The 16,823-nt window shown below is 58.0% G+C and overlaps 3 protein-coding genes across 4 annotated transcripts; 1 reads left to right on the top strand and 2 right to left on the bottom strand.

Moving 5' to 3' along the window:
- Positions 1-639: 639 nt before the first annotated feature.
- On the bottom strand, positions 640-7,998 carry BSPRY (B-box and SPRY domain containing). Its single transcript, XM_058853522.1, has 6 exons — positions 7,796-7,998; positions 6,692-6,790; positions 5,555-5,785; positions 4,147-4,172; positions 2,943-3,067; positions 640-1,395 (listed from the first exon to the last, which is right to left on the bottom strand). Exons 1-6 carry the CDS (start codon positions 7,817-7,819, stop codon positions 869-871), a joined length of 1,032 nt encoding a protein of 343 aa, XP_058709505.1. The 5' UTR covers positions 7,820-7,998; the 3' UTR covers positions 640-868.
- Positions 7,999-8,757: 759 nt separating this feature from the next.
- Positions 8,758-15,428, bottom strand: PRPF4 (pre-mRNA processing factor 4). 2 transcript variants are annotated; one of them, XM_058853520.1, is made up of 14 exons: positions 15,245-15,428; positions 14,364-14,541; positions 13,830-14,016; positions 13,170-13,257; positions 12,398-12,477; positions 12,060-12,153; positions 11,638-11,732; positions 11,358-11,416; positions 10,644-10,767; positions 10,423-10,512; positions 9,832-9,954; positions 9,437-9,544; positions 9,247-9,357; positions 8,758-9,097 (listed from the first exon to the last, which is right to left on the bottom strand). In XM_058853520.1, exons 1-14 carry the CDS (start codon positions 15,293-15,295, stop codon positions 8,773-8,775), a joined length of 1,713 nt encoding a protein of 570 aa, XP_058709503.1. In that variant the 5' UTR covers positions 15,296-15,428; the 3' UTR covers positions 8,758-8,772. The 2 variants fall into 2 exon arrangements, with proteins under 2 accessions (XP_058709503.1, XP_058709504.1); XM_058853521.1 differs by having other exon boundaries at positions 8,806-9,097; positions 9,239-9,357.
- A 234-nt stretch (positions 15,429-15,662) lies between these two features.
- Positions 15,663-16,223, top strand: CDC26 (cell division cycle 26). The gene is made up of 2 exons (XM_058853526.1): positions 15,663-15,830; positions 15,898-16,223. Exons 1-2 carry the CDS (start codon positions 15,750-15,752, stop codon positions 16,078-16,080), a joined length of 264 nt encoding a protein of 87 aa, XP_058709509.1. The 5' UTR covers positions 15,663-15,749; the 3' UTR covers positions 16,081-16,223.
- Positions 16,224-16,823: the final 600 nt, after the last annotated feature.

Here is a 16,823-nt window from a genome sequence, read left to right as displayed (position 1 = left end):
CATCAGGTCCCCTTGTTTGCACCACGTTACACTCAAACCCCACTCCCTTGGGGCACTCGGTTTTTGTTTCTTTCTGCTGCTCTTTGCTTGTTCTGCTTGGACATGGCCACAGCCCCTCGCTGCAGTGTCCCTGTCCCAGCATGGTTCCCTGCAGGGGACAGCCCCTGCACTGTCCCTGCTCCTCCCCAAAGCATCTCCAGCTCTCAGGGATTCACAGAATCATTTAGGCTGGAAAAGGCCTTTAGGATCGAGCCCAACTGTTCTGCCAACACTGCCCAGGCCACTATTAAACCATGTCCTCAAGTGCCACATCCACAGTGGCTTTTAAGCCCCTTCAGGGATGGTGACTCCATCACTGTCTCGGGCAGCCTGTGACAGGGCCTGACCATCCTTTCAGTGAAGAAATTTTCTCCACTATCCAACCTAAACCTCTCCTGGCACAACTTGAAGGCGTTTCCTGCGGTCCTTTCACTGTTGCTTGGAGCAGAGCCTGACCTCCCCTGGCTCCACCCTCCTGTCAAGGAGTTGTAGAGCACGGTATGTCCCTTTCCACGGGCCTCCTCTCCTCCCTGCCATGTCTCCATCCATATCTCTCACTATTCCTCCTCTTTTCTCCGGCAGAGCAGAAAGCTGCCTTTGGTGGGGCAGAAATCAAACAATTCACCTAGGAGCAGCTGGCCCAGCCAGCCATTCCCAGACCCCTCACCCCAGCACGGGGTGTAGACTCCGGGACGAGAGGAAAGCTGCAGAAAAGAGGCGAGGAACAGGTGTAGTGTGAAGGCAGGTGTTGTGTGACAGCCCCTGGACACAGGTCACAGCCCCCAGGCACTGCACAGAGCACACAGAGTCACACACAGCCACACCCCGCTCACAGCACCAGCGAGATGCTCTGGTGTGCCACGGCAAAGACGGGGTAGACGGGCTCCAGGAAGGTCTGGTGGTGGGAGAAAAGGATGGCGCAGGAGTCGGGGTCGTAGAAGAGCAGCTCCCCCCCTGCAAAGTCCAGCAGGACCCCGATCTCTGCCGGGGCCTTGATCAGCTCCACGGGCTGGGGCTGCCCCGCGTGCAGGAACCGGAATTCTTTGTCGTAGCGTGAGAACACCCAGGAGGCGGCGTTGAAGCCCAGGCGGCCTTCGTTGGCAGAGCCCTTCCTGGGCACGGAGCTGTAGCAAACCCCCAGCTTGTAGGCACAGCTCTGCTCCACTCTGACCTTCCAGGCACAGACCCCTGAGTGGAAAGGTGCAGTGGCCAAAGCGTTGGGCCAGTGGTCAAACCGCTCGGGGCAGTCCGAGTCCACCTTTGCTTTCTTGGGGCTGAAGGTCAGGGTTCTCTTGTCTTCTGACAGGCTGAGGTGGGGGCTCAGGGTTTTCTCATCGATGTGAATCTCCTGTGAGCCTGCAAGAGAAGCCACATGGTGAGCAGTGACTCAGTGGCCACCACCTGGACCACCTGAGGTAGTCATGGCCATGAGGAACACAAGCACAAGCACCTTCTCCTGGGACTCCTGGGGTGACCTTCTCCTGGGGCTCCTGCTCCCCAGGGTGACAGTGCTGGGGGCTCAGGCTGGGTGCCACAGCAAGGCAGACTCACCAAAACCCAGACTCACCAGGCACCTCCACCTTGCACTAAAGGCCCTGCTCATCTTCCTCTGACCCTTGCCTGACTCCCCACAAAACAGAACTCAGCAGGTTTGGTTCACCCCACTTTTGGGAGAGATCCAAACCTGTCCTTTCCCACCCCCACGGTGGGTGAACAGGACCTGGCTGCTCCTCCCCCAGGCAGGGGAGCCAAGAGCCTGGCAAGACTGGGAGGGCTTTGTGCAGAAAACCTGCAAAGCCGGAAAAACAGGACTGGAGAAGGCCAGGCAGGGAAATCTCTTTCCTGCTACAGAGCCCCAGCTGTTGATTACCCACCCTGAGGTGCTGGGAGCTGTGCAAGGAGGTGGCACCAGAGCTGAGCATGGCTGTGACTGGATCTGGCTTTGCTGTGAAAGAAAAGGGTGCCCAGCTGCACAAACCCAGCCAGGAGCAGCCCAGGCTGGCCAGAGGGCACAGCACCCACTGTGGGTCTGCACAATCACGGAATCACAGGACTGTCAAGATTGGAAAAGACCTCTAAGATCACGGTGCCCTGCCCTGGCTGCATGCTTCCTTCCCCCTGAGACCCCTCTGTGGGTCTGCAGGCTGTGGAATTGCACAAGTGTGTCCTTCAGGCTCGAAATTTGTGAAGCAGAGATGAGGCTGATGCCCAGGGGACTCACCTGCTCCTGAGGAGACCAAGCAACATCACAGCCGGAGGAAAAATGTCTTTCCTTGCTTAACACAGCCAGCAACAACCAGGTAAACCGGTCCCAGAGCCTGTCAGTGGCCTGGCAAATGCCTCCAGTGCAGCCTCAGCTGTACAGCCAGGAGCTGAGCCAGAGCACAAACACCTCTAGAGCCACCAGCTCCTGCACAGCCACAACCTCAGCTTGTGATCAGAACGCTGCTCCATCTACTCACAGCTCAGTGGTCACCACAGGGAACCCACAGATGAAATCTACCCCACAAAGTCCCCAGCAGACCAGTGCCAAACGTTGTGAACAGAAATTTCTGTGACAGAGATTCCCACAGCAGCATCAGCTTCACTGCTGTCACCCAGAGACCCAGGAAAGAGCAAAAGAAATCACAAAACGTTAAAGCCACAGAGCTGATAAAACACACAATCCTTTCAAACTCCAGTTCTTCCCTGAGCCACAGCCTGCTTGGAGCCCCCAACCTCTCACAGCTGCTGCTGCCTCCCTGAATGGGCTCCAAGAAACAAACAGGGAACTGCTGGGAAAGCAGAGGGGCAGGATACATTGTCAGGAAGTTTGGACACAGCACAAGGGTGTTTCTCTGGGAAAAACTCGAGTGAAAGTGCAGGAATCCCTGGAGCGTGAGAGATCTGAGCAAGACACTGACCTGTGAGGCAGCAGAGCACAGCACAGGCCCACAGGCGATGCAGCAGTGGACTCTGAACACAGGTCTGATTAAAGTTTAACTTCAGGGACTCCTGTGGCTCCAAGATTCCCTCTGCCACCTCCGTCCTAGCAAAGGAAAACAGGAGTTGTTTCAAAACACAATGATTTATTGTGCTGGGGTGTTTAAAAGAGCACGAGGAGGTATGGTGGAGGTTAAAGATGAGCTCTGGCTGTAGAGAGACCACAGCAGGGCTGTCTGGGCCAGCTCTCACCCTGAGTGATACTTTTGGTTGGCTCTGCTTACAGTTCCTGGTGAAAGGGCTGCAGTGTTGTAAAACACATCCCAGCAGCCTGAGTCAACAGCTCCTCACTCAGCAGACACAGGGCAAATAAATGTGTCTGAGAGCAGCTGTCAGGGTACCAGGGGAGCACAATGAACAAACAGAGAATCAGATTGCCCTCCATTGCCAGAGCCCCACGGTCTGGGCACAGAGCAAGCCAGGACACCAGATTTCACCCAGCACAGAGCCAGGGGTTTGCTGGCTCCTGTGGCCCACAGGACATGCAGAACTCCTGGCTGTGAGGACAGGCTGTGGCACAGGCTGCTGGGGATGTGCTGTGGCACATTCTGTGCTCTCCACAGGCACAAATACCCCCACAGGCCCTGTGGGCAGCACAGTGCAGCCAGGGCCAGCACCCTCACAGCAGCCACAGAAATAAATTACTGAAATAAAATAAAATAGATTGAATAAAACCACAGCCACCACGGTGCTTCCTCAGGAAGGGCAGCCCAGTGTCACTGTTAGGGCTGTTGGGGACACTGAGACCTGAACATGGCTCTCCCTGCCCGTGCAGAGCTGGGGAGATGCTGTGCCAGCCACATGGACCACAGACCATCCCACATCCTGCCAACAGCCTGGCACAGGCCTGCTCCATCCCCCAGCAAACCCTGGGCTCTCCTAAGGAGCTGCAGTTCTCCCACAGGCATGGACTGCTGATCTGGGAAAGCACATGGAACACCTCCAGGTGCAGCACAGCATATGGAGCAGAGACAAGAGCACACGCCGGCATCTCTGTGCTCTGTCCTTGTCCACAACAAAAGCAGCACAAGGGACAAAAGAGGTGTCATGGGGTGCCTGAGTCACAGCACACAGCACAGGAGCTGTGGGGATGCAGGTGTGGAGCAGGAGCAGCCAGGTACTGACCTCTCGAAGATCTCTTGTTCTGCACGCTGGGGACAAGGAGAGAAAGAGTCATCACAGCTTAAATCCCCACAGAAGAAACCCCAAACACAGCAAACCCAGCACCCAGGGAGCAGTGTTCCCCTTCCTGACCCAGAGAAGCCACCCCTCACCCCAACACCAGCCCTGGGGAGAAGGGGGAGCACCCAACATCCATTTTCTTTGGCTGCAGCCCTTCCCATTTCCCAGCTCAGAAAATGAGTGGGAATGGCTGAAGGCAATACATGGCACGTGTGGCTGGGACACTGCATTCCCCTCTGTCCCCACCCCACCAGGGCAGGCTGCAGGAACAGCCTGTGCTCCCAGCAAACAACCCCAGGGCTTTCAGCAAAGGAGGGAGGCTGCAGAGCGACTAAGCCAAGAGTCAGGTGACCTCATGGTCAGTTCCAGTTGTTTCTGTACCTGCTGGGCTTGAGGCACTCTCAAGGTACAGCAAAGTGATAAGAAAATACCTGATCCCTGCTCAAATCCAAGCAGTGCACTTTGCATGCCTTCAGCTTTCCTGTGGCATGGCATGTCTTCATTCCAGATAGGCACAAGTACCGACAACCCAAGGGGGAGAACATGTGAACCCCTAATTCCCTTCCAAAAGGAGAAACTGAGGGTGTGGCTGTTCTCTGTGACAGAAGGATCCTGCTCTCTAACCTCTCCTCTTTATGGTGCACACCGAGGTGCTGGGGCAGGACAGGAACTGCCTTTCCCACCAAAGGAACATCTGCCCTCTTTCTGTGGGATTGGGTCTGTTGTCCAAGATCAACTGCTGCTCCCCTCCTCACAAATTTACACGTGGGAAGCAGAGGCTGAGCATGGTGGTGGCAAGGCAGAGGTCCTGGTCACGTCTAAAACAAGAGGAATCACTTGGGTGAACCCAGATGATTCAATAACCAGAGAAGGAACTGAGCAAGGGGAAGCACAGGCTGCTTTGCACAGCAAATATCCCTAACAGGGCTAAGCCAGGCAACACAGGGGACTTTCCAGAAGAGCTACAGGTGTTTCCAAGGGTCAGTTTTTATTAAAACCAGATATTAGAAAACGGGTGGCACAACTAACTGTTGTAAGAGCAGCTCACAACCCAGAACTGTCCTGGCTGTCCAGCATAAGGGCACCTACAAGCCCAGAGCTTGGAGACCTGAACCTGGGTTGTTCTGGAGCTCATTGCAAGCAAAAACAGGATCAGGCAGAGCAGCTGCTCTAGGAACCACCAGGAAACCACAGGGGCTTATGAGGATCAGGTCAAGGAGGTTCCCTGAGCCAGGATGTCCTGTCCACCTCTGCCTCCCTGCTGGCAGCACAGCAGCTGCTGAACACCACATTTAAGCCCCATAACAAAAAGTGCAGCTCAGCTCTGGGCTGCCTGACTCACAGTACTCACCAGCAGGCCCTGGTCATCCAGGTTGGTGATCATGTCCACCAGGTAGGTGCGGAGGGCACCCAGCTTGTGCAGAGCCTCTGTCCAGTGCACCTGCTGGGTGAGGATGCTCTGGTGCGCCCGCTCCTCCTCGGCATGGACCCTCTCCAGCAGCTGCTGCTCCTCGTTCTCACAGGCCTTCCCCACGAGGAGCAGCCTCTGGATCACCAGCTCCCGCGCCGCGCTGGCCGCGCTCTGCCACGGCAAGGACACGGCAGGAGCATCAGCCCTGCTCCAGCCCCAAGAGGAGCCCCAGCTGCTTCTGCCGGCTCTCCTGCAGCTCAGCCATTAGTGCTACTCTGTTAACTGAGCCCAGGCCATGGCACCTGGCACCATGGCAGTGCCAAACCTCCCCACTGCCTCCTCAGCAAGGCCCCCTGCCTCAGTGACAGCCTGCAAGGGACCAGAGTCCTGTCCCTCAGCAAATCTCCAGATTCACTATTGGTGAGAAACAGGAGAACAGGCTGAGACAGCTGGGGGTGTTCAGTCAAAAGATACCAGGGAGAACTTAGAGCCTGAAGGGGCTCCAGGACAGCAGGAGGGGGGCTTGGGACAAGAGCCTGGAGAGACAGGTCAGGAGGGAATGATTTCCTGCTGCCAGAGGGCAAGGATGGATGGGATTATCGGGAAGAAATTTTCCCTGCAAGGGTGGTGAGGCCCTGGCACAGGGTGCCCAGAGAAGCTGTGGCTGCCCCTGGATCCCTGAAAGTATCTGAGGCCAGGCTGGATGGAACTTAGAGCAATCTGAGATAGTGGAAGGTGTCCCTGCCCATGGTAGAGGATTGGAACTGGGTGGCCTTTAAAGCTCCTTCCAACCCAAACCAGTCTGGGATTCTGTGACTCTATCTGACAGAATCATACCTGTCCTTTGTCCTCATTCTCAGAGAGAGCAAGAAACAAATAAACCCAGGAATTCTAAGGCACTGATCCTAGTAAGATGCTTGACTGCTGTATGCTCACACCATTGTCTGTGCACATTTTTTAGGCAAATGAAGCAGAAATTGCAGGCACACCCTGGCACTCCATTTCCCCATCCCGAGCTGAGCATCCCTGCCGGGAATGGCGAGCAGGGAGCAGGCAGGGCCAGCCCCAGGGACTCACCAGGACTCCCTGGTCTTTGGCAGGCAGCACCTCATCCACGTGCCGGGCGATGGCCGCGCTCTGCAGCTGGAGCCGCTCGCAGCGCTCCACCAGCTTGTTCTGGGACACGGAGCAGCGGGTGATGGACGGGACCCTGAGCCCCCTGCACCACCCCACAGCCACACTCATCCCTTCCCGGCCCCCTGCACCACCCCACAGCCACACTCATCCCTTCCCGGCCCCCTGCACCACCCCACAGCCACACTCATCCCTTCCCGGCCCCCTACACCACCCCACAGCCACACTCATCCCTTCCCGGCCCCCTACACCACCCCACAGCCACACTCATCCCTTCCCGACCCCCTGCACCACCCCACAGCCACACTCATCCCTTCCCGGCCCCCTGCACCACCCCACAGCCACACTCATCCCTTCCCGACCCCCTGCACCACCCCACAGCCACACTCATCCCTTCCCGGCCCCCTGCACCACCCCACAGCCACACTCATCCCTTCCCGGCCCCCTGCACCACCCCACAGCCACACTCATCCCTTCCTGGCCCCCTGCACCACCCCACAGAGAGCCCTTCCCCAGCGGGGATCCCTGAACACCCTGCACCTGCCAGGAGCCCCTCGCAGAGCCCCCATCCCCATCCTTGGCTGGGCCCACACCCGCCAGGGGTTCCTTTAGAGAACCGAGCTCCCCATGGGAACCACCCACGGACTCCACACCCTGCCAGGGACCCACACACACCCCCACGGACCCCCACACCCGCCAGGGACCCCACACCCTGCCAGGGACCCCCACACGCGCCAGGGGTTCCTTTAGAGAACCCAGCTCCCCGTGGGAAGCACCCGCATGGCCCCGCACCCTGCCAGGGACCCCTGTGGCCCCACACCCCCAGGGACGCTCATACCCAGCCAGCAGCCCTTCCAGCCCCGAGACAGCCCCGTCCCGTCCCGCCGGAGCCCCCCAGCCCCGGGCTCCCCCCAGCCCCGGGCTCCCCCCAGCCCCGGGCTCCCCTCAGCCCCGGGCTCCCCTCAGCCCCGGGCTCCCCCCAGCCCCGGGCTCCCCCCAGCCCCGGGCTCCCCCCAGCCCCGGGCTCCCCCCAGCTCCCCCGCTCACCCTCAGCCGCTCGGCTCGGGCCATGCTGTGCCCGCACCTGCCGCGGGGGCGGCGGCCCCGCCCGGCCGCGCTCGGCGCTCCGGGCTCGGCTCCGCCCCGGGCCGGCCCCGCCGGGAGCCGGGAGCCGGGAACCGGCAGCGGCACGGGCGGGACGGGCCTGGCCCCGCTGAGGGCGCGGTGCGGCCGAGCCGGGCCGCGGGGCTGCCCCAGCGCAGGGACGCGGCTCTTCACAAACCTTTCTTCTTCACAAACCTTTCTTCTTCACAAACCTTTCTTCTTCACAAACCTTTCTTCTTCACAAACCTTTCCCGACGGCTGCCCCGCCTCACCTCTGCCAGCGCCACATGGCACTGAGGGGCTCCCGTGGAGCCCCAGCACAGGGACAGCCCCAGCAGAGGGACGCGGGATGCTCCCATTTAACCCCACAGGGACACCCCCAGCCCCAGAGAGCCGAGCTCACACCCAGCTCTAGGTCCCCATTCTCCCCAAAGCCAAACTCCCTATTGAAGGGGAATTGTGGGCAGTTTGGAGTTAAACCTGGAGGTGAGGGTGAGTCCCTCCCTGGGCCAAACACAAAGGTGTTTGTTTGCCTGCCAAGCCCTGCCAGAGCAGCAGGTTCTCAGTAACCCTTGTGCTGCAGGCAGAGACCTCTTGGGAGCTCTTCAGGTTCACAGCATTAGACAGCCCTCAGACAACCCCCCTCTCCAAGGGAACTTGAGCATCTCACCCACCTTAGGAAAGCAGAGCCTGGAGGTGGGAGATTGGAGTGGCCCTGCCTCATCTCAGCAAACCCAGCATCCCTCAATGAGCTGGGATCATTCCCTTGTCCCTTCCCTTGCCCCCTGCCTGGCCATGCTGTGCCTCAAGGGCTTGGGCCCACCGGCCTCGCTGTCTGCAGCAGCCAGACCGTGCCCAGCTGCTGGTTGGTTTGTGAGTGACAGGGAGGCACCAGAGAGGCTCAGGCCAACACTGGTGCTTCAACACAAAGCAGAGCAGCCATGACTGCAGCTGCTGTAACATATTGGATTCCTATTTTTTTCTTTAATATAAAAAAGTAACCAGAAGTCATTAACGTCCCCATCCCAGTCCATAACCGGCCCCCTCTGAGCTACTCGGCTGTCCAGAGCTTGAAGGTTCTGTCGTAGGAGCAGGTGGCAATGAGCTGTCCATCCAGGGAGATGTCCAGGCCCATCACCTTCCCCTCGTGCCCCGCCAGAGTCTTGAGCGGGGACCAGCCAGGGTGGGTCCAGATCTTGGCCGTGTTGTCGTAGGCGCCCGTCAGCAGGAAATTGCCGTGGTTGGCTGCACAGGAGGGGAAAAGGCGACAAGTGAGGCTTGCAAATGAAAACATGACATCTCTGCTTACCAGCACAGGCCTTGCTGAGCTGCAGGTGTGGATTGGAGCTGCTGGAGGGGCAGGGACAGGGAGCAGCAGGGACTCACGTTCGAACCTGACGCCGGTGACCAGGTTCTGGTGGGCAGGGATGGTGTAGATGCACTTCCTCTGCCGCAGGTCCCACACCTTGCAGGTGTTGTCCCCACTGCCCGTGGCCACGTGGTACCTGCCAAGGAAGCAGAGCAGTGTTTAGGGAGTGGGGTTTACACCCAGAGCTCCCACATCAGTGCCAGCTCCCTCCTTACCCGTTTGGGGAGAAGTTGATCCCGTAGATCTCCTTCAGGTGCCCTTCCAGGAACATGATACAGCGGCCTGTGCGCAGGTCCCACACCCGGCCAAAGGCATCCAGGCCTCTGCAATCACAGATTGCACAATGACCCTAAAGCTCATCCTGGCCATGGGCAGGGACACCTTTCACTATCCTCGGGTTGCTCCAAGCCCTGCCCAGCCTGGCCTTGGAATTTTCCAGGGATCCAGAGGCAGCCACAGCTTCTCTGGGCACCCTGTGCCAGGGCCTCACCTCCCTTCCAGGGAACAATTCCTCCCCAATATCCCATCTGTCCCTGCCCTCTGGCAGTGGGAAGCCAATCCCCCAGCAGAAATCTCACTTCCCAGCCATGCAGAGCCAAGGGCAGCTCACCCTGTGCCAGCCAGGGAGCCGTCGGTGTGGAAGGCGATGTCGTAGACCCCCTTGCTGTGCCCCTCCTGGTGCAGGATCTCCTCCTGGGCCTCCAGGTCCCACAGGCGCCACGAGTGATCGTAGCTGCAAGAACAAGGCACTGGTTAAACCACGGAGTCATTCAGGTTGGAAAAGCCCTCCAGGACCATCAAGTCCAAGTGTGAACCCAGCACCATCACATCCACCACTAACCCATGTCCCCAGGCGCCACATCCCATGTTTTTTGAACATTTCCAGGATGGTGACTCCACCCTGGGTAACCTGTTCCAGTGCCTGACCACCCTTTCTGTGGAGACATTTTTTCCCCCCATATCCAACCTAAACCTTCCCTGGTGTAACTTGAGGCTGTTTCCCCTGGTCTCTGTGTAATTCCAGGGAGAACAACAGGTTATTTCACCAACTCTGGCAGCATTTTATTCCCACCTGAGACCAACAGTGTCTCACACAGGGAATCCCAGTGACCTGCAGTCACTGACACTGCAACAGCCCAGCCATGGTCAGCAGCAGGGCAGCCTGTGGTCATTCTGAAAGCCAGTGCCCAGGTGTCCATACCAGGTGGTGCCCAGGAACCTCCCAGACGGGTGCCACATCACACGGGCCACTCTCATGCTGTGTCCCTCGATGTCTGCCACCGGCTCATCGCTGAAACACACAACAAACCATTGACCACTGGCCACAAGGGTCTGGCAGGAGGATGGTAAATGGCTGGAGGAACACAGAATAAACCCTAGCACAGCAATGTTGCAGCTGTGCACATCTGGAACAGGTCTGACCTTTCCAGGTTCCAGAGTTTGACGGAGCCATCGGCTGCACACGAGGCAAGGCTGACATCCTTCTTGTCCAGGGACACCGTGGCCTTGGGGTGGAACACGATTGCCCCCACATTGGTGCTGTGTCCTGATGGGCAAGGAAAACCAAAATTCAGATTCTGACACGGGACCTCGGTCAGTTCTTCAGAAAATCAGCATTTCCTTGGTACTGGTGAGGGAGGTGCCAGTGGACACTGTCACTGTGTCCTCAGTGCTGGGTGACATTGCCCTGTCACCCCCAGCCAAACTGCACTTCCAGGAGCATCCAAGATCAAGGTGTGGAATCCTCAAAGTGCAGACAAAATTCAACATCATGAATCAAAGGACTTGTCCTCACATCTGCATTTAGTCCAAGTTGTTACCTCTGCTCAAAGAACTTCACTGTTATCAAGTGACCTGCCCAAAACTCCTGCTGTTTGTAACTCAAGTAACTCAAACCAGGTTTGGAAACCAAACAAAACTCGTCAGAAATAGAAACAGCAAACTTGGAGTTGAGGTTTGAGCTAAAGGCCAGGCCTCCCTTCTCATTATATGACACATTCCCATGCTCCCAAGCCAAGGGATGCTTTCAGTAAGACAAAAATCTGCCCAAACACAACATTTTAAATCACAAAGCAATTCAGATGTGGGAGCTCAGCACAGAGAGAACCAAAAGCCCCAGTGAGAGCCGCTTGCTACCTCGCAAGGTGTGAACCAGGTTGCAGTCGGGCACAGACCAGAGCTTGCACAGCCCACTCCTGTGGAAGAAAAGAAACTGATGTCAGTGGAGAAAGAACATCGAGGAACAGACCAATGTTCCTTGTTCAACCAGCTCAGATCAATGAATCTCTGCTCAGCTCTAAAATGAAGTGATGCAAGCTCAGAGTGGGAAGAAGCAGCCTCTCCCAATTCCCAAGCCTCCAAAAACATTCCTGTGCTCTCCCAGCCCCCAAAGCAGGTGCTGCCAAGGCAGTCTCACCAGCAGGCTGTGGCCAGGAGTTTGGAGTTGGGGCTGAAGTGGCAGTACGACAGCGGGCGATCGTCCCCGATCTGACTGCAGAAGTTATTCAAGGACTGTAAAAAACACAAAGAAAACCATCAATAAATGACAAAACTGCAACCAGCCCAGAGCTATCCCCAGCCAAAGCTTGAGGTGAGGGAGGAAAATGTGCACAGGAGGAGGCAGAAGCCCTGGGAAAATCACACTCAAAAGGAGGAGCTGCTTCAGAGACAGTTGAATTCCTGCTGAGGTGGATCAGCCAAACCTAGTGAACACAGCAGTGGAGCAGCTGCCAAACCTAGTGAACACAGCAGTGGAGCAGCAGCCAAACCTAGTGAACACAGCAGTGGAGCAGCTGCCAAACCTAGTGAACACAGCAGTGGAGCAGCTGCCAAACCTACCCGCAGGGATTTGTGCAGCTCCTGCCTCTGGGATGTCCTGGTGGCCTCAGGAATCTCCTTCAGCAGCCGGGCCTCCTCCAGCCGCTTCGCTGCCCTGGGGAGAGCAAAGGTGGGGTGACAACCCCCAGCATTGCCCCTGCCCTGCTGCTGGAAATGCCTTTTCCCTGCTCTTCCCCCAAACTGGGCTAAGGCTGGATCAGTCCCTGAGAGTTCAAACTCTGGGCTCATAGGACTTGTCTCCCCACTCCCTGGAGTTCTCGTGCTACCCACAGTGGGATCTGCACTTGGATTTGACAAATGGCTGCACCTCCCTCCTTCTCTGTGCTGTTTTCTCTCACCTGGGGAGGGAGTAGTTGGCCAGCCACAGCCTGGCTGTTTTCAGACTGCGTGGGCCCTCGTGGTACCAGGTTTGCTGATACTGTAAAAACAGGAATAAAACTGATGGAAAAGCTCTGGTGCTGCTGCCCCTGCGTTCATTCCCCTCAGCTCCTCCCAGCACCTGCCCCCAAACCCTGCTATGCTCTTGCTTATTTTTAAGGGCCTTCTGCACAACTGTAAGCCCCAGGAAAAGGGATTTGGAGAGATAAATCAAACTCTCTGCCCTACATATCCAATCCTGACGTGCTGCCACTTCACTCAACATTCCAGCTGAACCCTGACTCATCTGCATTTACTGACATGTAACCCCCTCCTTGTTTACACATCACCCAGTAAAGAGAAAGCCCACAGCTGCAGAAATTATTTCTTACACTACAGCTCAAAAATAATAAGGTAAAATAGACTCAGAGGAGAGACAGAAACAGAAGTTCTGAAGCAGAAACAAATGCAGCAGCAGGAATTTTTTTCTTCCCAAGTAAGGGACTTGCTACAGTAGGTAACAGCCCACATGCCTGCTCTCCTGGTTTGCACACTGAGTGCAGCACAGAGCTTGGTCTGTGAGTAAAAGCCACTCTTGGTGCTCCACACTGAGACCAGACATTGGCACAGGTTTGCAGAAATGGGCAACACATCCCTGAAGGGATGACATGGGAATCCACAGGCTGGCCAAAGCCAGGAGTCCTGGATATACCATCCCTCCCTCAGCACTGAGAGGTCAGTAGACACCTTTACCTCTTCTTTAGACTTTTTTGACCTGTCATCATCTTTCCTGGTCTTTTTTAACGCATCTGTGCCGACCACCGAGAGGATGTTCCTTAACCTGAAAAAGAAATCATGAAGCCAGATTTAGTCAGTGAATTCTCAGCTCACCTTACAAATACCAGTGTGACATTCCCCCTGCCTTGAGGTTCTTAGAACAGAAACTGAGACTGGGTTGGGTTGGAAGAGACCTTAAAGCCCATCGTGTCCCACTCCTGCCATGGCAGGGACCCCTCCCACTGTCCCAGCTGCTCCCAGCCCTGTCCAGCCTGGCCTTGGACACTTCCAGGCATCCAGAGGCAGCCCCAGCTGCTCTGGGCACCCTATGCCAGGGCCTGCCCATCCTGCCAGGGAACAATTCACTCCCAGTATCCTATCTGACAGTGGGAAGCCATTCCCTGTATCCTGTGTCGCCATCCCTCGTCCCAAGGCCCTCTCCAGCTCCCCTGAAGCCCCTTTCAGCCCTGGCAGGGGCTCTAACTTCTCTCTGGAGCCTCCTCTTCCCCAGACTGAGCACCCCCAGCTCTGCCAGGTGGCACAGCACTGCTGCCTGGCAGGGCTCGCTGCACCCCAGCTGCCAGGAGATCCTGAGGGATTTGCTGAGTGGCCGTTCCCTGTTTGCAGACACAGCACCTCTCCCTGCGCTCCGCAGGCCCCTCTCCGAAGAGCGTGATGGGCTCGCCCAGGGCCCTCAGGCAGGCCTTGACCTCGGAGTCATCCGTGGAGACGTTGATCTGCCGGGCGCGCTTGCGGCGCTCGAACTCTGCCAGCACCTCGGCCTGGCGCTCACTCATGTGGTCCTCGAGGTCAAACACCTCCCCTGGGCACAGACACAGCCTGAGCACACGGAGCCACCACGGCTCACACAGCAGCTGGGGCCGGGAGGGACCTCTGCACATCACCCACTGCATCCCCCTGCCCAGCTCTGTCACCACAGCAGGTGACACAGAAATGTCCAGCTGGGTTTGGGATGTCTCCAGAGAGAGACACTCCACACCCTCCCTGTTCCAGAACCTCCCTGCCCCCAGATCCCTCCCAAATGGGAAGATCCAAGCAAGGAGCCACCCATCCCTGACTGGCTCCAGGTGATGCCCAGAGAGCAAGCAGAGACATTTGGAAGTGACACATCTGCAGGGAGGGATAACAAAGGGTGTTTGCACTCCTCACCACTGCTGATGTTGATGTTCCCAGCCTCCATGGCAGCCTTCATGCCCTCCTTGCCCAGCAGCCCCGACTCTCCCTTGGCCAGGCGCTCCCGCTCCTTCTCCTCCAGGCTCCCGTAGAAGATGGGCGCCCGCTTGGCCGGGGGTGCCTCGCCCTCCTCTGCAGGCTTGGCCTTGGGGGGCTGCAGGAGAGGCAGAGTGTGGAGTGTGTCTGGGGGCAGAGCAGCCAACAAACAGCCTGGCTCTGCCACAGAGCCCAGCTGTGCCAGGAAAACACGGGCACCGTGCAAGGAGCGTCTCAGAATCCCAGACTGGCCTGGGTCGGCAGGAGCATTAAAGCCCATGCAATTCCACTCCCAGCCATGGCAGGGACAACTTCTGCCATCCCAGGCTGCTCCAAATCCTGTCCAGCCTGGCCTGGGACACTGCCAGGGATGGAGCAGCCACTGGATATTGAAGTTTTTGCCCGAAGGCCAAGGTGCAAAAATAAAATACCACATTAAATTGCTTAAATCAGGCAGTGTAGTGTCCTTATTATTTCTTATCTGTAGAGTTTTTTGAAAAAACTTTAGAACACGAAGCTTTTCCTCCTGCTGAGTGCCAGCACAGCTGAAGCAATGCCATCCTCCAGCTCCCAGAGCCCTCCCTGCAAAGCTGGGGAAAGTGAACCCATCCGAAGGGGAGCCTCACACAAACTTCCCGGGAGAACAATCAGGATTGTGTGAAAACGCAGGAAAACACTTGAGCCTTCGGGCTCCTTTAAATCGCTCTGGTGTCACCGGAGCATCCCAAACCCCAAACAGCGACAGCAGCCGCGACCCCCGCGGCCTCTCCCGCTCCTGCGGGGAACGGGCCCGGAGCCGCCCCCATCTCCCAGACACTCACCTCGGGGGGCCGGGCCCCGGCGCGCACCGCCGGTGCCCGCGCGGTGGCCATGGCGGGAGCGGCACCGGGAACAGGACCAGGGAGCGAGAACAAGCCTGGGAACAGGAACCGGAGAACGCGAACAGGACGGGACCCGCCGCGCTCGGGCTCCGGCGCCTCACAACCACTTCCGGGTCGCGCAGGGCACGCCGGGAAGTGGGGCGGTCTCCTGAGGGCGGGGCGCGCTTGGCTCGCTCTTTAAGGGCGGGACGCGCGGGGCACGCCGGGAGATGCAGTTCCGCTGTGGGGCGGGACGCGCGGGGCACGCCGGGAGATGCAGTTCCGCTGTGGGGCGGGACGCGCGGGGCACGCCGGGAGATGCGGTTCCGCTGTGGGGCGGGACGCGCGGGGCACGCCGGGAGATGCAGTTCCGCTGTGGGGCGGGACGCGCGGGGCACGCCGGGAGGTGTGGCGGGGCCCGCGGAGGGCGGTGTCGCCGGGTCCTGTGGCGGTGTCGCCGGTCGCGATGCTCCGTCGGAAGCCGACGCGGCTGGAGCTGAAGCTGGACGACATCGAGGAGTTCGAGAGCGTCCGGAAGGAGCTGGAGGTGCGCGCGGGGCCGGGCGCGGGGGGCTCGGCCCGGCCCCGGCCCTGACCGGCCCGTTGTCCCGCAGAGCCGCAGGAAGCAGCGGGACGAGGCGGAGGCGGCGGCGGGCGGCGAGGAGGCGGCGGCGGCGATAGGAGCGCTGGGCACGGAGCACAAGAGCCGCGAGCAGCTCATCAATGACCGCATCGGGTACAAGCCGCAGCCCAAGGCCGGCGGTCGCACCGCGCACTTCGGCACCTTCGAGTTCTAACGGGGGCTGCCCCGGGGGACGGACGGGCCTCGCCTCCCCTCTCTGAGCTGTTGGAGTTTTGTTTTTTAAGTTTTGTTAACATGCCCGTGAACGCCCCTTGGCCGAGTGTTTTGTTTTAAATAAACGTATTTTTTTTAAGAAAATAATCCCACGAGCGGCTGTAAACGGTGGCAGTGAGCGGTTGGAGATGGGAACACCTGGAGCCGTATCCTCCTGTGAGCAGGGGGATAAAACTGCGGGAGGATCCTCTGGGAAAGTGATTCAGTGATCTTAAACCTGACAGTGGAGTGTGGACACCTCAACCTCCAGCCCTACCCACTGAGGAGAAGGTCCTGGAAGTGTCTGATGAGTGCTTTGGGATAAAGGTGCCAGAGTTCTGCTCTTTGCAACCAGGAAAGAATCTCCTGTCTGTTAAATCACCCAGTCCCAAACACATCCCAGAGCTGTTTCCTGATCTGTGTCAGTGCTGGGATGTGGTTTGGGCCCTGAGCAGGGAATGGCTGCAGACCTGGCTGGGCACATGAATGTGGAGTGATATCCCATGATTTCTGACTGAGCAGCTTTTCCTTTACACTTCCCTGTTCCACCAGCCCTGCTCAGTGTCACCCCAGCTGTCCTGGTTTGTCACCCCTGGAGTGGAGCTCAGGGCTGTCTGCTGCTTGGAGCAAAGGCCACCAAACAGTTCCTTATGGATGGTGTCACATGGAAAGGCCAATGGCACATTGATTTCTTCAGCGGGTCCC

The sequence above is a fragment of the Poecile atricapillus genome, chromosome 20, assembly GCF_030490865.1.
Source record: "Poecile atricapillus isolate bPoeAtr1 chromosome 20, bPoeAtr1.hap1, whole genome shotgun sequence".
Classification (NCBI taxonomy): domain Eukaryota; kingdom Metazoa; phylum Chordata; class Aves; order Passeriformes; family Paridae; genus Poecile; species Poecile atricapillus.
Note: the sequence above shows the minus strand (reverse complement) of the source record. Positions and strands in the feature narration are given on the sequence as shown.